The following is a 20,402-nucleotide window of genomic DNA, read 5'->3' on the forward strand; positions in this document are numbered from 1 at the left end:
GTGTAAATAACCTCACAGTCTGTTTTCTTGTGAGTGTCCAACACTTTGGGATGGTAAGATACATTAGGTGTTCTAAGTGTCTTTAAATGGAGGATAGAAATTCCACTTCCAGTGAATCTGAAATAGAACTGGAGTCCAGTTCAGTGGCAGAGTGTTTAGCTAGCATGTATGAGGCCCCAGGTTCAATCCCTGACCCTGGGAAAAATGGCAAAAGAAATATGTATGTGGCCTGGGCTTGAAGCTCAGTGGTAGAGCACTTGCCTAGCACATGTGAGGCACTGAGTTCGATCCTCAGCACCACATTAAAATAAATAAATAAAATAAAGGTATTGTGTCCATCTACAACTAAAAATAAAAGAACATATTTTAAGAAAACTATGTATTTCTGTTTCCCTATTCTCATTATTCTTGCTGAGCTTCAAAGTCTGTCATTATAAGGATTCTAAATTGCTATAGGATCCTCAGATAGACTGTATTATGAAAATAACTATTTTCCTCATTTTCAGTGATATGTATTTCTTAATTTTCTAAGAATCAGTGTATCATACTTAATTTTTTTTCCATACAGTGGATTGAACCCAGGGGCATTTAACCACTGAGCCACATCCCCAGCTCTCTTTTGTGTTTTATTTATAGACAGGGCTTCACTGAGTTGCCCAGGGCCTCGATAAGTTGCTGAGGCTGGCTTTGAACTCACGATCCTTCCTGCTTCGGCCTCCCTAGCCACTGGGATTACAGGCGTGTGCCACTGTGCCTGGCTATCACCTTTTTTTAATTGAAAAATGCAGTTGATCTTAGTACAGTTGATCGTAGTCGGCTCTGAGAACATCATCATCCATCTTAGACAACTCACCTACAAAAGCAAACAAACAAAAGAACAGGTTAGTGTTGCCTGCAGCTGCCACCTGATGCCATCCTTGGGAGAGAACTTTTCCTGACCACGTCTGCCTGGTGTCACAAGTGGGTCTCCAGGCTTCTGTCGTCGAAGCTCTTTGTCTTTCTCTGCATCCCATACCCAGCATTCCAAGCCACCTCTCCCACACACAGTCCCCACCCATCACCCTGCAGAGCGTTTGAGACCTAGTGCCTCGCTGGTTGCCTTTGTGTTCTGGAACTCTGGCTGCACCGTGGGGGAGTCCTTTACCCTCCCCTGAGAGACACACAGGCTGCAGACGAACCTTCCTTGGGTTCTTGGAGATATCAATCTGAATCAGAAATATCTGCAGAATTAGAATTCCTTTCTTACAAATCCTAAATTGTGGTGAGCACCCATCAGATCTTCCATGTTAACGGATGGCAAGTGTGCGGGTCGGTGGCCATGAATCCATCCACATTGCTGTGCCTCCGTGACCGTCGTCAGGGAAATGGGACTCTTATTTCCTATTCAGGGCCGCTACCACAGTGGTGGTCAGGGAACCGTGCCGTCCTGAAACGATGATCTGTAGAAATGGATTTAGATTTACATCAGCTGGCGGACGCCTTGTCTCTGGGGACCAGGGAATTGGATTTTAAAATGGCACCAAGGCCTTTCCTGGCTGAGTTAGCTAACACACGTTTCCTCCTCCCCCCTTCTCTTCCAGCAGCTCCGAGCAGCGAGTCCCCTGTTCCACTTCTTACCACAGCTCTGGTTTGCACTCGAGTGACGGTGTCACAAAAGCAGGACCTATGGGCCTTCCGGAAATAAGACAAGTGCCAACTGTTGTGATTGAATGTGATGACAATAAAGAAAATGTGCCTCATGAATCGGACTATGAAGACTCTTCTTGCCTGTACACAAGAGAAGAGGAGGAGGAGGAGGAGGATGAAGAGGACGACAGCTCCCTGTACACCAGTACGTGCATCTGGGCCCTCCTCCCGGGGGCGGGCAGCATGGTGCTGGGGAGCTGGCCCAGCTGCCCGAGGGTCCCGGGGTCCCGGGTCTGCTGTGAACTGACTGTTCATGGGGAGCCCAGTTAGCCTCTGGGAGCCTCTGTGCTTCTTCAGTAACACGAGAGGGCAGGTGGCCTCCAAGTGCCCGGGAAGCTCTGAATACTGCAACACCACTTAGATGGCTCCTAGGTGGCTCTTAGATGGCTCCTAGGTGGCTCTTAGATGGCTCCTAGGTGGCTCTCTTGGTTACACCCTTAGGATACCACACTTCCCTCAGAATGAAAGGGAGAGGCTTAAAAGTCTCTTCCCTCCTAGAAAAGACACAAATACTGACCACTGGGGTTGCAGCAGATATTTGTGAAAACACACCTCACCAACTTTAAAATCCTGAATTTAAATTTGTCATTTAAGACCTTTAAGTATGCTAAGAGACAAGAGAAGAAATAGAAAAAGCCAAAAGTCTATCACTCTGGCCATGAATAATAAATGTCAGTGATGTGAGTACAATCTCTCACTTGGCCAACTTTATAATAAATGAATTTGTGATAATAGCAAACATTTATTGAGTAAATACGGTGTGCCTGAAAACTTGCTAAGATTTGTATCCTCTTAGCAACATGTTACAACAGCTTTAGGACATAGACACCATTTGCCCCTATTTTACAGATAAATAAATGAAGGCGGGAAGTTGCCCACATCCTGGGATGGTATTCCAAAACCAGTGGAGGATGAAAGAAGAAAAGCATTACTAAATAAAATCCAAAAGAATCCACAAGCTTGTCAGTCAGGGTGGTGCACACCTGTGATCCCAGTGACTTGGGAGGCTGAGGCAGGAGGATCACAAGTTTGAGGCCAGCCTTGGAAACCTAAGAGAGACTTGCTGGTATCTTCCTCTCGCTCTCTCATTAGCTAGCTTCATTTGAGACTGGGTAAGAGGCCTGATGAGCTCTGAAATGAGGCAAGTCATTTCACAGAGAGGAGCAGCCAAAGACTCCGGTGATGTATGACCAGAAGCAGCTGCTCGGCCTGTTTGCCTGGTGGTGTCCGGACATCGGGAGGCTTTGCGCCAGGGTTCCTTAGCCTTGCCCTCCTGACTGTTGGGACCAGGTCGTACTTTGTGGTGGAGGGCTGGGCTGTGCTCTGCACTGAAGGATGGTTGGCGGCTTTCCTACTGCCACCCCAACACTGGTCTAGACTTTACCAGATGTCCCCCTGGGAAGAAAAATCACACGGGGTTCAGAACCACAGATTTATCCCAGATTTAAGGAAGCCCTGCCCTGGCTGCTCAGGAGCCCGTATGTTAAAAGGGAGTAAACAGTGACAGCCTTGCTGTCCTCACCTCCACCCCGGCCCCCACAAGCCCCACATTGTCCCCAGCTTCATGCTCCTTCACTGCCCCAGCTCCAGGGCAGCTGACCCCTTCTGCCCCCGGGAAGCTCCCGTCCTGCACGTCGCCCCTGTGCCTGCCGCCGGGTGCAATCTCACTCCTCCCCCTGGGGTCAGCACCTCCTCCGTGAACCTTGCTCTAGTTTCTTCAGGCCCTTGTCCCTGCTCCTCCTCGTTTCCGGAGGGCAGGGGCTCTGTCACAGTCTCCTGTGACTCACCATGTCCAGCCACAGTGCTGGGCGCAGAGGTGGTCATGGCGGGAACACGGGGAACCGAGGCCTTCGCCCCCCAGGTGCTCAGCCCTTTGGGTGTTTCTTCCTGCCTGTGGCAGACCGCCCGCAAGGCCCATCGCTGGGCCCCTGGGCGCATGAACTGACCCGTTTCTCCCCGCTGCAGGCTCCCTGGCCATGAAGGTCTGCAGGAAGGACTCCTTGGCCATCAAACTCAGCAACAGGCCCTCCAAGCGAGAACTGGAGGAAAAGAACATCCTGCCCAGGCAGACGGACGAGGAGAGGCTGGAGCTGAGGCAGCAGATCGGCACCAAGCTAACCAGGTAAGACAGCAGCACCCTCTGCCCCCCGGACAGCAGGACCCGGCTACTCGGATGTTAGCAGAAGCCTATGGTCCCAGCCAGCAGCCAGTCCCTGTGCCCCTTAATAACTTCCTGCTTTAAAAAGCCCATGGAAAGCTTCCCATGTTGTCCCCAGAGCTGCTTCTACTGTCCCTCCTCTTTACTCAGCCAGATATTGGAAATGTCATAGGAGTGGGGTTTGCTTAAACACGGAGCGATCAAATCAGCCACTCTCTGCCGCGGTGCCACGTGGCTGGTGGTGATGCCTCCTTAGTCCTCTGGACTCTCCTTCTGTTGGACTGAAATTCCCACGAATGCCCCTCACCCTTCCTCTCAGGTCTCCAGAGGGCTCGGGGACAGTGGTCCTGGCCTCCCGGGGTCTCTTCTCCCAGGCTACATACAACCAGATCTTATTGCTGGGGGTGGGGACGGGTGGGTAGTGTGGCTCTGGGCTGCCTCCTGACCCAGCTCACTCAAGTTTACACAAAATGCAAATAGAGCTCCCCTTAGGGGGCTCGGTGAAAGGGAAGGCGCAGACCCTGACCCTAGCCGTCCTCCCCCATGCTCAGCTCCACCTGCTGAGAGTGGGCATCCTGGATTATGACTCCTGCCCCTCAACTCCCATTTCCCTCCCTTTGCTGCAGTTCATGCAGAGCCCCAGGCATATCGGAGGCAAATGGAAGACTTCTCTGCAGTTAGAGTGAGATGCCAGCACATCTGGTGCCCAGCACAGCTTCCTGGGTGGAGGGAGAGAGAGCAGGAGAGATGTGGGAGGCGTGGCAGATGAGTGAGGTTGACACATGCTTGTCCTCCGTCGGCCCTGCCACCTGGTGTTGACTGACAGAGTGGAAAGGGACATGGTTCCAGAGCATACTCCAAAGAGAGACAGCCCCTGGCCTCCCATGCCTGGACACGCACCACCATCATGACCTGGCAGGCATGGCCACCAAGCCCGGAGGCGTCAGAGATAGAGACCATCCATGACCAGAAAACAGTCTCTGTATTCAAGACTTTGTCCTTGGAATTTCTCAACCCTCTCTCTTTTAAAGCAGAAAGACTGCTTAGAATTCCTAAAATCCACTGAAGGTTTTCCTGTAGGAGGCCTCCGTTCCCAACCTTCTTTCTTTATGGTTAATAGCAAAAGACAAGCCGACTGGAGAGAGAGAGAGAGAGAGAGAGAGAGAGAGAGAGAGAGAGAGAGAGAGACCGAGGTGGAGGTGGAGGTGGAAAGGCAGCTTTGGGGTATTCAAAGCACTGAGTTGGCCCCCTTCTCTGAATCCGTATCATCTGTGTTCACTCTTTCAACTGGAGTCTCTTTTTTGTGGGGAGACTCTGACAGGGGCCGTGATTAAAGAAGTCCAAGTATGTAGCAGGTTGAGGTTGGGTGGAGTTCAATAAATCAGGCAAAGAGACCAAATCTCACCCCAAAGTCATGTTTGATTCACATCTAAAGAGTTTTATGGATGATCTCATTTAGAATGAGATCTCAGCTCCTGTGCTTCCAGAAGCTGACCCTCATCCCGAAACCAGGGCAGACTGAAGGGGAAGTGAGAGAGCCAGGGACCAGAGTGACCATGACAGGCAGAGCCATCCTAGAATCAGCAGCTTGGCTTCTAGGAGCTATTGGCCCTCCTTGGGGCTTGCACTAGGTCATCTGAGCACCACGTGCAAAACGTGGGTGTCATCATTGCAAAAGGGAACTCAAAGAATGTAGAAATCTGTTGTAGGGTTTGCATTTCTGAAGCGGCCAGGCTGTAGCATTCTCTGACCGCGTGAGGCAGCCGCCAAGTACTGGAAACCTTCAGCTCTTGGAAAAGCACGTAGCCAAGTCTGCAAGTCCTCATGGAGTGAGCAAGACAGAAGCCACAATCTTAGCCTGACAGTTGTAATAGCATAAGAAAAGAAAAGAAAAAAAATAGCCTAGCATTCCACAAAGAATCCCAAGGTAGGAGGAGGGGACGGAAACACCAAGAAAAATGATGTCAGTTTTTGCAGAACCTTCTAGTGTTGAGGCAGTTTCTACATAAAAATGCAAGAATTTTTGCTCTTCCAAAAGTATCTGCTTGATGTTGTTGGACGGATTCTCCTAAATCTCTACCGAGAGGTCACTTGGTTTTTTAATAACAAATATCTATTTCATACAGCCACTGTTGGGGAAGCGGGGACTGCAGTAGATATGAAGGTGACCAGGAGGGTGTGCACTGCTTCTGCCCCTTATGTATACACACTCCAGGACAGTACGGAGAACCCCAGGGTGAACAGGGTTGTCTACTGCGGATGAAAGAAGTAGAATTTCTATTTAAGCTCAGTCTGTGTTGTTCTTTATAAATCTGGTTCTTTGTGTTGGTGTTATTATGTGTGTGGTACCTCAGGCCGCAGGGCTTGTCTCTTTCTTGTAAATGAAGAAGTGGCACGTGCTCACCTTTCTGTGGGTGGAGCTCTCCACACACTTTGCGTCTACTGGTCTGAGGGTCACTTTTCACGGCCGGGAGAGCAGGACTTTCCCCTCCAGTGACCTCTCGTCAGTGAAGTGCAGAGACTGCAGGGCAGTTGGTCACCCCAGCGTCGTGGTGTTGGCTGGAAGTCTAAGATCTGGGTGTCGGTGGGGCCGCTTGCTTCTGGAGACTGTGGGAGGGAGTCTGTCAAAGCCCCTCTCCCGGCGTCTGCTGGTTTGCTGCGTATCCTGTCCTGCCTGGCTCTGAATATGCATCACTCCAGTCTCTGCCTTTGGTCTTCGTATCTCTGGGTCCCCGTGGCCCTCTTAATAAGGACCACATTCATATTGAATTAGAGCCCACCATCATGTCCTCCCTTTGACCTGGTGACCTCTGTAAAGACCCTGTCTCCACATTCTGTGGTGCTGGGGTTTCTGCTCTCAACATAGAAATTTGTGGGAGACAGAATCAACCTTGGATAAACATAAAGTGGGTCTACCAAGAAAAGGGACCATGGCCTCAAATGCATATGGGGACCCACAGACATTGCACAGAAGTGAAGCAGGCAGTAAGAAGATTATCGATGATGAATGTGGGGAGCTGGGGTGAGATGAAACCCCCCATGTAAAAGGAGCCATCACTATTCAGTTTCAATCCCCGACTATCGTTTTGAAGAAATGAAGGGCCAATTTGTCAGCTCTTCTGAGATATATCTCAATTTTTAAAATGAGAACTCCAATTTTTAAAAACTATTATTGTTAACCAGCTTTCCATTGCTATAACAAAATGCCTGAGATAATAAACTTATAAAGAGGAAAGGTTTATTTTGGCTCACAGTTCGGGAGGTTTCAGACTATGCTCTATTAGCCCCATTGCCATCAGGCCTGTGCAAGGTAGCACATCATGGAAGGGAGCATGTGGTGAAGCAGAGCTGCTCACCTCACGGCATCCAGGGAGCAAAAAGAGAGAGGAAGAGGAAGAGACCCAAGTCCCACAATCTATTCTAAGTGTACATCCCCAGTGACCCAAAGACCTCCCACTGGACTCCACCTCTTAAAAGTTTCCACCGCCCCCGTGGACTGCAGACTAGGCTTTAACACCTGAGCCCCTGAGGATACTTACCCAAACCATAGCCACTAGAGAGATCAAACAGTACATTTATAGGCTGAATTTAGCCCAAGGACCCCGGCTCATCCCTGGGCGCCATGGTTTCAATCTCAGACCTGACAGCCGTGATTTATCCTACTGACAGAGTGTCCACGAAGTCTCTGTGAATGCACAGCAGCAGTGTTCTGCACTTTAGACCGTCAATGGGAGCATGCCCATGTGTGTATCTGCAGCAATTTGGAATTAACATCTGTAGGATCCAGTTTATTTTGAGAGTGCTTGTTTGTGTGGCTTGACCCTGAGGAGTTGCAGCGGGGGGTTGGAGGAAGAGGTTGATGGACACGGCCCCACGGCTCACCTCTCCTTGACTCTCAGGAGCCTGGGGCTCAGGAGCCGGGGTGAAGCGCCTGGCAGGGTTGGTGTTGTGATCTTTTCTGAAGCTCTGGGAAATCGCTGAGCCCCCAGTGGTGGATGGGATGTGGGTCCTTCCTTTAGAAAGTGCCACAACCTGCTTCTCTTCTTCTTGCTTATCATGGCCACTGCAAAAGCTGCCCCAGTCTTTGTGTTTACACAAGAGAGTGAGATAGGGAAGTGGACAGGTCAGATCCTTCCCGTGAGACCTAGCCCGGATACCCTCTTTCATTTAGGACTTAATAGTAATTCTAGAAAGAAAAAAAGTATCCTAAATGTTTATATTAGACCTCTAAGTAGTACACACCGTCATCACTCCACTGCATAGAAAACAATATGTACAGAGGATCGTGTGCTGCTTTCAATCATAATGCACCGTTCAGGGAGAAAATTGAAACCCGTTTTTTATGCTCATAGCCCAGGCAATAAAATACAGTAACTCTGACTTCCAAATGTGGCTGGCGTCGTGTTTATGGTTTGGGAAAATTGATGCTGTTCAGCCCAACACGGCAGCACCTAGCTCCAAAGTGGCAATCAGCATCTCCCCCAGGAATCTAAGGTCTGATGCGAAGTGAGAGCTGGCCCCTCCCTGTGCTAGATAATTTGTTCTGCAGAGAAAACACTTTCTAAAAATAGGAATACCAATCAAAGGCTCTGTGAGTTCAGTTCAGCTTGGACTGACTGAGGGTGCCTGGATACACATCACTGTGACTTCTCCACTTGGAGAGAGAAGGGAGGAAGATAAGGCTGGAGTGAAAGGTTTGGAGTACCTTCCGTGTACATTTGGTCCTTCCAGTTTTGTCCTCCATCGTCATCGTCATCTTCATCATCGTTATTATCTTGGCTTGAAATGGGACACAGCTTAGAGAGGAAAGGAAAGAGGGCACTGGTAACTGCCTGAGTGGGAATGGCTCCGGTTGGGGGGACTTTTCCAGGGATTATGACACCTCACATGAAACCTTCATGAGGGAGCACGTCAAGTCCGGATGAGTGTGACTCGATGTAGTTCCTGAGCAGCGTGGCATTTGTGTTACAAGCAGGGGGACCCATCGAGGAACAAGCTACATTCAGATCACGGGACATCTTTTATGAGCTCTCTGCACACATTAGAAAATCCTCTTTAAAAACCCAGGTGGGGGTTGTGGCCCACGGGGGATGAGCAGCTCAGAGCCCTGGCAGGCACGTTGGCCGCCTCTTGCCCTCTCCAGCTCTCCAGCTGTTAAGAATGCATTGAAGGATTAACCCTTGACATCCTGCCATCAGGAGGGAGGACCTGAGTCCTGACTGCATGTGTGTGTGCATGTACATTTGTAGCACGTGTGTGTGTGTGTGTGTGTGTGCACGTGCACACACCTGTCTCAGGAGGAGAGGACTCATGGTCTGCAAGTGCCATCCAGGATGTCACAGAACAAAGCCACGTCTTCCGAGCATGTTTGCATCCGGGCTCCCAGCTGCCCTGGCCACCTGTGCATTTTTTGTTTCAATGCCATGGTAATAAATAGGTGGGCAGAAGTGCTGCCTCTTACCCAGTGAGAACAGAATCGGTGTCAGTGTTTAAAACTTGCAAAGGTTTTTCAAAAAGAAAGTGGCTGTCCTTGGGGACTGTGGATCTTTTGTTTTTGTATTTCATAGTTTTTGGTTTTTTTTTTTTTTATAAGGACTGGTTATTCCAGCAGCTTCCCTACTTTGGGTGCCCAGCCATATTCACCTCTAGACTAACCAAGGAAGGGATGAATCTCTGGACTTCCGTTACGCTGCCATTTTCAGGGGCTTCTCTGAAATTAGATGAAGGGGAGACTTCAAAGACCATCCTATTGCTCACAGCCTCCTTCTGGCTCTTGGTGATTTTCTTCTTATCATTATTGAGCAAATCCATAACTTTCTTTTTTATTAGTTATCTTAACACAGAAAGGCAGGCTCTGGTTCATGGGCTCTTTGGCTAAATGAAAGTAGAATCCTCCTGTCCACATTTAGAGACTGCCTCTTGGGGTGATGGAAAAAAGACCCCAAATGAGCATTGCTTCTATTTCAAGGAAAACTAGCTGCACGACCCTCTGCTGTTGATAAAATCCTCTCCCATTCGCACCTGTCTAATGATCTTCACTGAAGCCTTCCAAGGCAGCTGCTGTTGGGACTTCCACTTGGTAGGTGAAGAAGCTCAGATCATCATCTTAGAGAGCATCAGTGACAAAGAGAAGCACATCTTCTAAATCCGGGGCTTTTCTATTTTCTGCTGAGAAAAATTTTAGTTGGCCTTTAGAGTGTTGGATTGAACTCAGGGGCACTCGACCATGGAGCCACCCCCCCCCAGCCCTCTTTTGTATTTTATTTAGAGACAGGGTCTCACTAAGTTGCTTAGGGCCTCGCTGTTGCTGAGACTAGCTTTGAACCCACGATCCTCCTGCCTCAGCCTCTCAAGCCTCTGGGATTGCAGGTGTGTGCCACCGTACCTGGCTCCTGACCCCAGTGTAACTGGCAGGGAGGCTGGAAAACATAGTTGAGCCCTGGAATATTCAGTGGATGTAAAGTGTCCTCACACCTCACTGCCCCCCCACAATGGCCATGGGTCTTCCTTACTCAATGGTTCATGCAGTCATATAAAAGAGATCATCACAAGTAAAAGAGATTTGATTAAGAGACCTTTCACAATCGGTGGTTGGAACGCAGGGCACGTGGTTCGTCTTCGTGGAGTGTGTCATGTGGATTGCCAGAAACATTGGTCCTGGAGTGAGTGCATGGGTACCCAGTGAACTTGCTCCTGAGGTCCAGCTTAGTAAAGTGATGGATGGGAATCAAAATTATCTCATTTAGAGGGAAAAAGGACACCAAATTAGCATAGCTTCTATTTCAAGGAAAAACTAGCTACATTACAGCTGGGAAAAAAAAATGAGTTTGTTTTATGAGTGTAAGATTAATTCTCCAGAGATACAAGTTACTAGGGGAGACCACGGACCTCATGTTCAACGAACTGCTGGTATCTGATGGTATTGATGAGCACCCAGTGTATGCCCAACACTGTACCAGGTGTCATTTAAATGGCTCCTGGATCATTATTAGCCCTAGAGGTACAGCTCAGCTACTCAGGGTTCTCTGGTCTAGTCTAGGATGCTAATGGTGAATTTTGTGAGGCAGGGACATATTCTTCTGGAGCATGTTCTTTTGAGGGGGCTGAATTTATTTTAGATTATTTTCCATACTATCTCTTTTCCTTTAAAATATTTCTAGAAGAATAGGTGTGGGGCAGGGCCCTGGGTGATTTAAACACTGACTATCTAAAAATCTGGTTCAGAGTTTCATTTCTCAAACCTCTGCATTCATACGAACAACTTCAACTTGAGTGGTTAGGCCACTTGTCTTGCAGTATCATGATTTCTTCTTCTTTCCTACACCCTTTTGACCCACTTGCAAACTAAAGCAGTCACAAGCTTGTTATTTCTCTCCTATTTTTATTCGTGGGTCTCTCAGTCACTTGTGAACTCACCAAGGGGCAACAAATGACTGTGAGTTAAATCGTTTTAGGAAGTGTCTAAAGTGTGGCCCCAACTTTGGTTGACAAGCCATTTTGTCACATAGGACATTACTTCAAATGTCTGCTTTAACCTTCAGATTGACTCATTCAGAAATTATTGTCTATCCAAGTCTGTACCTATGCCCCATGGGAGGCCACTGGTGAGTTTCTTCCCCTACTTCACAGCTACACCTGGAGGAACTTAAATGACAACTTATCGTCACTGTGTCTGATATTCTTAATTTTATGGATAAGGAAACTGAGGCTGATGATATTAGGATACTAACCAAGTTCACCTAATTTGTGGCTGGATTAGGATTTCAAACCAAGTTCTCTGGCACCAGCCACTGTTAAAAATTAATATCCCTCCAAAAAAGGAAGAAAAGCATTCACCTCTCACGGGAAGAAACAGGCCAATTATTTGCTAGAAAGCACTGCAAATCACATTTCTCAGTTGACTTTCTCCATTTGGAAAGAACCAAGAAAATTGATTTCAGAAAGCAAAACAAATGACTGAAAGTGGAAGTTTTGAATTAAGTCTTTGAGAAATAGTTTTAGGAATCAAAAGGCCCATGAAAAAGGAATCTTTGGATTCTTCCATACTTAGATTTTCTTCATGGACACGGTCATTCCCCTTCATCCCACTTTAGGAGTTAAAAGAAAATTTTTATTAAATGTGCAATTGAGAGCAAGAGATGTCCCCTCATCTAGATCTCTGATGATGGGTCCTCATGGCTCAGTAGGGTGCCATTGATAATTTTGAAGAGCTGTGCCTGGCACGTGTGAGGCCCTGTGTTTGATCCCCAGCACCACCCCAAAATACCAATCATTATTATTGCTCTCTTGAAGACTGAACAGGTATTTTTGAAGGATCCCAAAAATGGTACCCTTATGTAGAGTTGTCCTATCGAGTGATTCTATTCACCCCACCCACCTTTTTTAGTTGTAAATGGATTTAGTATCTTTTTATTTACTTATTTTTATGTGGTGCTGAGGATCGAACCCAGTGCCTCACACGTGTGAGGCAAGCACTCTACCACTGAGCCCCAGCCCCAGCCCAATTCTCTCTCTTAAATGGTAAATAGATCTACAATCATCTATATTTATTAAGAATCCGTTCTTTGTTTCAGTGGTGAAGTTGGTATTTCCAGTCTCCAGAGTAATTTCCATGGTCTATAGGCTGTTTCTCTCTCACACTCCACTTTGCTTTGATTGGGTGTGATTTTTCTGCAGCTCCTACACAGAGCTCGCACATGGTCCTGAATATTTAACTAGCAGAACTGGATTACCACTGAAAATTTGCAATGCAGTTGTTTTTCATGAATCCCTGTACATTTTTGTTTACTGGCAAAATACCTCAAATCTCATGCAAAATGCTAATAAGAGTAATTCATTTTATTTGTCTGCATTATGTTCATTTCACTCCTCTTAGAATGCCCAGATATTTACAATAGCCTCAAAAAATACCTATATACGCCTAATTGAATAGTAATTTTCAGATAGAATATAAACAGGAGAAACCATCCAAAGATACAACTGCTGGAAAAACCTTGTTCTCTGTGATTCTAAAAGCAATCCCTTTGAAACAGAAGTGAATACACTTCTATTTTAGGAAGTGAGATCATGAAAATTTGATGCTCTATGCCCACTGAATCATTAAAACAACAGTATTTCAAAACAGGCAGTCGTTTTAGGTCCTTTGAAAAGAAGTCGGCAGACAGATCACCAGTGGGTGCCAACGGGTCATCAACGTAGTGGAAAGAGACTGGCCTGCCATGCATCCGGTCCTGCTTTTGACTGTTAGGATTTTTGTCTTAGTGTTGTACTTATTACATTCTCTCTTAATTAAAAGATGCCAAGATGTCATTTCATCTTTCCGTGCATTCGAAGGCCATATGAGGCACTGCCCTGAGCAAATTTGATGCTACCCCCAGGGAGCCTCATCAGCATCCCATTCCAGTGGAGACCCAGCATGGCCGCCTTGAGCCCGTAGGTACCACCACCGTACCTGGGGACCCCCAGTGGGCAGCTTCTTCCTGAAGCCCTCCGTGTCAGTGCCACACATCCTTGGCACCTTCCCGACCAGCCTGTCCCTGCCGGCTCTGCCTTGGCTCTCAGTCAAGTTGCCCTCTCTGCACAGCCATAATCAACAGAGCCGTGGGGGCTATGGCCCGTGAAATCCGGTCCTCATCACGTAGTCAGCAAACAGTGCCACGGTCCCAGAGGAAACGATGAAGGAATTAACTTGGTCAGGGCAAAAATAAAATCAGCCCATTCATTTTAAACCAAAGAAACAAACCAACAAAAAAAGCCACTGCGTAGTGTCAGCTTTAGGCCACCGAAGAAATCAGTTAAAATGTACCATAAATTTACATCATGGATGATGTGGATATCTATTTATAGGTCAACCACACTGAGGTATTTGTAAAACTGTGGAACATTTTTTGAACCATAATTTTTTTTTAAAATTTCTATCCAGTTCTTCAAACCGCCTGTTGGACAGGTAATTTTAGGGTACAGTGTCATTGTGAGGCCAACTGAAAGATGGGCGAGCAGTCCTTCTAAAGGAACATGCTTTCAGGTTCCTTAGTGGAGGACCTCACAGCTGCAGAGCCACCAAAAGTCTAATCCTGACGTGGGCTGACATGCTTGCGCAGGGCACCAGCCTCAGAGGAGGTCGGGCCTCAACACAGAGGAGATGAAGAATACGGGGTTACCAAAACAGTATGCTAATACAGAAAGCCAGTGGGACAGGACATCCTCCAGATGCTCTGTGCATGATGATGAAGACGAATCGGAGTGGGGTAAGAAGTTAGGCCATTGCCACCCACAGTCCACAGCTCCGGCTGCACTGGTGTTAGAGATTTGAGGGATTGTGGTCGGCCCCCCAGAAGCACTCTTTGTAACCTTTGACCTTGTTGGGCTTCTCAGTCTTCTGTGTTGAAGGACCCAGCAGAGTACATCTTTCTGAGTAGGGTTAAGGACTACCCCAAGTGGGGAGTCACCCAGTTCATTTTGCACTGGGGACCAAACCATTTACATCTAGTAAGCTGTGACCCCGTTGGTTGATGTTTCAAGGAGACAGTTCTCAGGCATGAGTGACACTCTTTGACATGTTGGCCCCAATTTACAGCCTGAGGGCCAGTGTTGGTCTTCCACCTGTCTTTTTTGGTATGAACACTGTTATGTTAGATATTAGGTGTCCCCCAAAAGCTCACATGTGAGACAATGAAGAACATTTGGAGGTGAAATGATTGGGTTGTGAGAGCCTTAACCCAATTGGTGAATTAATCCCCTGGTGGGATTAGCTGGGTGGTAACTGAAGATGCATAGGGTGTGGCTGGAGGAGGTGGGTCTCTGGGGACATGGCTTTGGGGTAGTATTTTATATCTGGCAAGGGGAGTCTCTCTCTGCTTGCTGATCATTATGGGAGCTGGTTCCCTCTGCCACACTCCTCCACCATGTTCTAACTCACCTCGAGCCCCAAGGGTTGGAGCCAGCCATCTACAGACTGAGACCTCTGAAACCATGAGCCCTCAAATAAACTTGTCCTCCTCTGAGACTGTTCCGATCAGGTCTTTTAGTCACAGCATTGAAAACTCTGACTGAAACAAACTCTTTACCACCAAGTTGCATTTCCAGTTCTTTTATTTTTTCATTCTTTCTATCTAATTTTGAGACAGGATCTTGCTAAGTCGCCTAGCTAACCTTGAACTTGCCGTCCTCCTGCCTCAGCCTCCTGAGTGGTTCGGATCACAGGTGTGCACCACCACACCAGACAGGCTGCCTGTCTGTGCCAATAAAGTTTTATTGGAACGCAGTCAGCGGTCTTTCATTTCCACACCATCTATGGCTGCTTTTATACCATAATGGCAGACAGAGAAGTTGCAAGAGAGGGCATGTGACCTGGAAGTATTTACGTCTGGTCCTTTGAGGAGGAAAGGAATGACACAATGAAGGACCGAGGCTGAGGACACTGAGAGAAGGTATCAACCCCATCACAGTGTTGATGGTGGGCCCGTTCAGGAAATGTATCTGCTTAAAACATCTCCATGAGAGGGGGAAATTAGATTTATCTTCTTTGTGCTTATTTCCCTAATCATCAAAATGATTCCATTTACTTTGACGTATAGTCCAAATCTGCCCGTGAAGCACCATCTAGCATATAAATTATGCCAGGGATACAGTCCAGTTTTTAAAACTCGATTTATTACCTGAGTCGTTCCAAAAGCTACTCCAAGGACAACCAAGTGCCATAGAAGCAGCTCAGCCATTGGCCAGCAAAGAAGGGACGGGGGTCCTGATGGACAGGGTGAGAGGGAGTCTGATTGAGCAGCAGATGTGTGTTGTCCTTAACAAAGGTAAGCCACAGGCAGGCTGCCAGGCAGGCTGCTCCTGAACATAAGTAACTAGGATGACAACTGTCACCTTGGATTTACAGCTGAACTAGATTCCAAGCCCACAGGAGGAGGTGGGACCAGAGGGAGCAAGGCCAGTGAGTGCAAGGCAGGTACTGAGACCAGACTCCTTGAACTTCAGACCTCTAACTTCCTGAGAGGTGGCCAAACACTGGGTGTCACACGGCTATGAAGAGAGACTGTGGCACGTCCCTGCCATCCCAGCTACTCGAGAGGCCACGGCAGGAGGATCAGAAGATTGAGGCCAGCCTTAGCAATTTAGCAAGACCTGGTCTCAAGATAAAACATAAAAAGGGCTGTATAGCTCAGTGGTAGAGTGCCCCTGGGTTCAATATCCAGTACTGAAAAAAGAAAGCGAGAAAGACGGACAGACAGAAGGAAGGAAGGAAAGAAAAAAAGTTTTTGCCTATGTACCAGAGAAAGCAGATGCTGAGAACACTCTGCATTCCTGTGGGTCATTGTCCCTTTCCAGTGCACATGCCTCTCGCAGGAGCGGTGGCCTGGGCTCTTAGTGGCCCAGTGTCCGGCCAGCTGTGCGAAGGATTCTGCTGCCAGACAGGCTCAGCAGGGCGGTGGCCTTTTGTAGGAGACAGGTAGGGCTGGACCAGGGCGTGGGAGGGATGCCCCCCCAGGAAGGGGACAGGTGTGGATGTCACGCCTTGGGAGCCGGTTTTGCTGGCGTGGCGTGTCCTGTGGGGGACGTTTCAGTCACAGGCACAAGGCTGCTAATGGAATCTGCCCAAGTGTTCCTTCACTGTGGCTTTGAAATCAGTCTGGCTTCAGGCATCAAAGGGCACAGGGGACCGGGGGAGGGAGGGTGTGGGGGATGGAAGTGTGAGCTGCATTTGATGTGACCAGAAGTGAGGAAATAAAAAGCCACAGGAGAGGTGACAGCCTACGACTGATACTCACCAGCTGCTGTCCTGTGGCAGACGTGTGTAGGAGTTCGGTCTCTTTGGGGGTCTCCTATTTGAGAAACATTCCTCCTCTCAAGGAATCTCTCAAGCCCTTGAACAGATAAACTGAAGGAATTAGAAAGAAATCCCTTATATTTATTTTTACATGATGAGGATAAAGTGTCTTTCACCCTTCCTGACCCTCTTCATTTCTCCAATCTGTTCCTCATTCGCCTCCCGTTCCCATATAGAAAGATTCTTCCCTATTCTGAATGAATAAGCCCATTAAAACTCCCTCTCTCTAGATCGCCTTAGAATTAAGAAAGAAATATTCAAAAATTGCAAAAAAAAAAAAAATGCGAATCCAGACTGGTCAGAAATTTCTAAAACCTGTCACGTTGCTGGAAGAGTTTGGGGAGAGGGTCTTTTTGGGATAGGTAGAGGAAAATGTGTTTTGTGAAAAGAGTGCCAGGCCACAGGAGAGCAATCAGAAATTAATAACCATGATTATACCAGCCCTTTGGGCTACTGGGCTATTGATTTAAAAATGAAAGTTTAAAATTGTGGCACCAGGGACCTGGAAAGAATAGAGGAAGTGAGACCCCTGTGGAGTTTTCAAGTTTGAATTCCCAGGTTTCTAAACAGCATGGGATCTCATCTGAACTTGAGTTTATTTTACTTTATTTTCCTGAAATAGGAACTCAGAAGAAGAAGCCCCTGAGTGGCTCCAAGGAAGGTAGAGAGGCCCTGAATGAGGAGGAAGGGCAGGGACTCCTGCCCCGCCCCTGGCCCACAACCCTCCCATCCGGCTTCCACCTCCCCCTCCACCCTCAGCCTCTCCTTGGGAAGTGCTGGTGGCCCCAAGATGAGAGAGTCACCTTTGTAGGGTGACGTTAAAAGCATGAGTCACACATATTCCCTAGTACCTAGAAGGAATCCAGATGACATCTGCAGGCAGAGTCCAGGGGGAGACATCTTGGGGCGCATTCCTGACTTTCCTTCCCTGGCCTGTCTTGGGAAGCGATCGGCAGTTGTGTGTGTTGTGCACTGAGGCCCAGCACAGCAGAGGCATGGGGCAAACCTGGAACCCTGAGAGTTACCAGCTGGTTGATTAATTTTGACATTTTTGTATCCTCTGGGCTGTGCCCTTCAGCCTAACCTTGACAGTGACTCTCACTAGTGAGCTCCAGAGCTTGTTCTTTGTCCTACCACTCATCCTTGCCCCAGAGTTCTGCGTCCCTCAGGAGCAATAGTCTTTACAGAAGGAAGGACAGCAAGCACGGGATACCAGACAGAGTCAGGTTAAGACACGAGCAGCCAGCCACCCCTCGTAGCAGGCGCTCCTGCCCGAGCCTGCAGCAGGTCTCTTGTGGAGACACAGGCAGCTGTAGGCAGGTGTGTGGACTGATCCTGGGTCCCACAGGGGTATCCTGTCCTGAGATAGGCCAGCTCCCCCAACACGAAGATCTGTGCCCCCTCATTGGGTAGTAGCAGTGACTAGGGGTCATCAGATGACCTTGCTGAAGGGGCTAAAACAGAAGAGAAAGAAGATGGCCGGTGCCGTGTGACAGTGGCAGGACTTGCTTTGAGACACACAGTAAAAATCACATCGGGGGCTGCAGTTGTGGCTCAGTGGTGAGCACTCGTCTTGCATGTGTGAGCACCACATAAAAATCAGTAAATAAAGGGGTTGTGTCCATCAGGCATAAAAACCTATGCCTGAGTTCCACCCTCAGATATTCTGATTTAATTTGTCAGGAACGTGGCCCACCCGTGGGTATTTCTTAAAGTAAAGCAGGTGATTCTCAATGTGCTAGAGGATTGAGGACCACTGGGTCAGGAAATGGGAAGTAGCAGAACTCAGGAAAGCCGACAAAATGCTGTAGGAAGACTGTCAAGAGCAGCTAGAAGTTAACACTTGAGCCTGTGTTTTGTCGTTCCTGGTCTGATGAGGAGTGGTGGTCAGGGGCAGTACAGGTGCGTCAGTGTTAGTCTTGCCTTGACCTTGACATTGACCTTGACCTGTCCCCAGATCACATAAACATTGCAGACTCCAGTGTAAGGTGATGAAAAGCCACGTGGTCCTCGTGGGGAGACTGTTACCTTCACCCTGGGTACCCAGTAAAGCTGTCTGTTGGAAGCGAGGAGAAAGGCAAAGCAAACCCTAAATTCTGTATTTTAGTGTTTGGGAACAGGCTAGTGACTACTGATAAAGCCCGGCGCATCTTTGATGGCAGAACGTTGTCATATCGTCTGTGCACAGTCAATCTTGCTGATGTTGCTCTAACACACAGCTCTCGTGGAAGGCCCAGGCCAAAGTCTGGCACATGGAGTATGATGGACGGACAGACGGATGGACTGACTGACAGCTGAGTTGGGCTATAGGTGACCAGACTTCCTTGGTCTCTTTGAAGTGTAGACTATTGCACATTATTTCCCCTGTGTTCTTTAGCTTTCGGCAGCACCTGATTTGGGCATTCATTTTGATCACTCTCTTAAAAAAGAGCCTGTTGCAATGAGTGGGTTCCTTGGTTACCTTCACTCTCTTAGCCTTTGCTTTACCACTCGGATATTATTCAGAGTGAAATCTCACCCACAGTTGGTGTGGGGCTCACGTCCAGTATCCTAATCCTATTGAAAGTGTTCACTGTGCAGTTTTTAGATCACCTTCTCGTGGGTCCGAGGCACACACACGGGCCCATCATTATTTCAAAACTGATTTCCACAGGACACAACCAGAATTATTACAAGGCTTTCCCTGGTTTTCATCTCACTGTACCCTATTGTAGCCATGGGGCCTTGCATTGGGGCCATGGCCTCTAGAGAATGAGGCCAAAAACATTCTCTTAAGTGTAACCTATTTATCTATTGGAGGGAAGGGGTCTTTTTCAAGCTACCCAAAATACTCCATGCTTTCTAGTTATTTTTGCCAGGGACTTTCTTATCTCGTTCTCATTTGTGCTCCCAGCACAGCAGTCGGGTTCAGTGTTGCTGAGACCATTTGTTGTAGGAGACACTCACTCGGGCGTGGAGAGGGAAAGTAAAGACTGTACTAACCTTATGGTCAGTGGAGGCAGGCCGGATATGGGACTCCGGGTGCCTGTCCATCTTCCCCAGTGGGATAGCTCTGCTAGCCAGGCTAGTTGTTCATAAGCTGGATAGAATTGGGCTGGAATTGCTGGACAGAATTGGGTGTGTGGATTATCAGTATTGAGTTGTTCTGCCTCATGCACAGAGAGAAGTGCCCAAAGGGCTTGACCCTTAGATTACAGTAAGACTACTTTTCAGCCTTCCCAGAGGAACACCTTCATATAAAGCCCAGAGTTCCCTTCCATCCCCATGAGCACAACTTGCAGGATCGAGGTAGTTTTGGTGGTGGTGGTGATGATGGTAGTTTTTGTGCCAGAGATTGAACCCAGGGACACTTAAACACTTAGTCACATCCCCAGCCCTCTTTATTTTTATTTTTTAATTTTGAGATAGGGCCTCCTCGCTCAGTTGCTGAGGGTGGCCTTGAACTCGTGATCTTCCTGCCTCAGCCTCCCGGGTCGCTGATTACTAAGGCGTGCACCACCAGGCCTAGGGTTAGGTAGTATTAATTTATTTAATCTTCAAACGTCTCATGAGCCCCTTCAGTGCGCCAGGCCCTAGGCTGGGTGCCAGGAACACAGAAATAAGGGTGATGTGTGCCCTTCAGGTGGTCACAGTGCAATGGGAATTCCTCCTGTACCTGGGACCATCAGTGTGGTGGACAAGGCCATTGCCTGGACTGGGAGCTGCCGGGACGGTCTGGTGGCACTT

General features: G+C 48.0%; 1 protein-coding gene across 11 annotated transcripts in view; it reads left to right on the top strand.

Annotated features, from left to right (window-relative positions):
* Phactr1 (phosphatase and actin regulator 1) overlaps window positions 1-20,402 on the top strand; it is a 500,641-nt gene that overhangs the window by 456,312 nt on the left and 23,927 nt on the right. For 7 of the 11 annotated variants that reach the window (XM_048799804.1, XM_048799806.1, XM_048799805.1 and 4 more), the window contains 2 exons: window positions 1,581-1,831; window positions 3,652-3,808. In XM_048799804.1, the coding sequence (XP_048655761.1) occupies window positions 1,581-1,831; window positions 3,652-3,808 (408 nt within the window). The remainder of the gene's footprint in view (window positions 1-1,580; window positions 1,832-3,651; window positions 3,809-20,402) is intronic. The other 4 variants (XM_048799807.1, XM_048799810.1, XM_015494022.2 and 1 more) reach the window with 1 other exon arrangement.

This window comes from Marmota marmota, unplaced genomic scaffold, assembly GCF_001458135.2.
Source record: "Marmota marmota marmota unplaced genomic scaffold, marMar, whole genome shotgun sequence".
Lineage (NCBI taxonomy): Eukaryota > Metazoa > Chordata > Mammalia > Rodentia > Sciuridae > Marmota > Marmota marmota.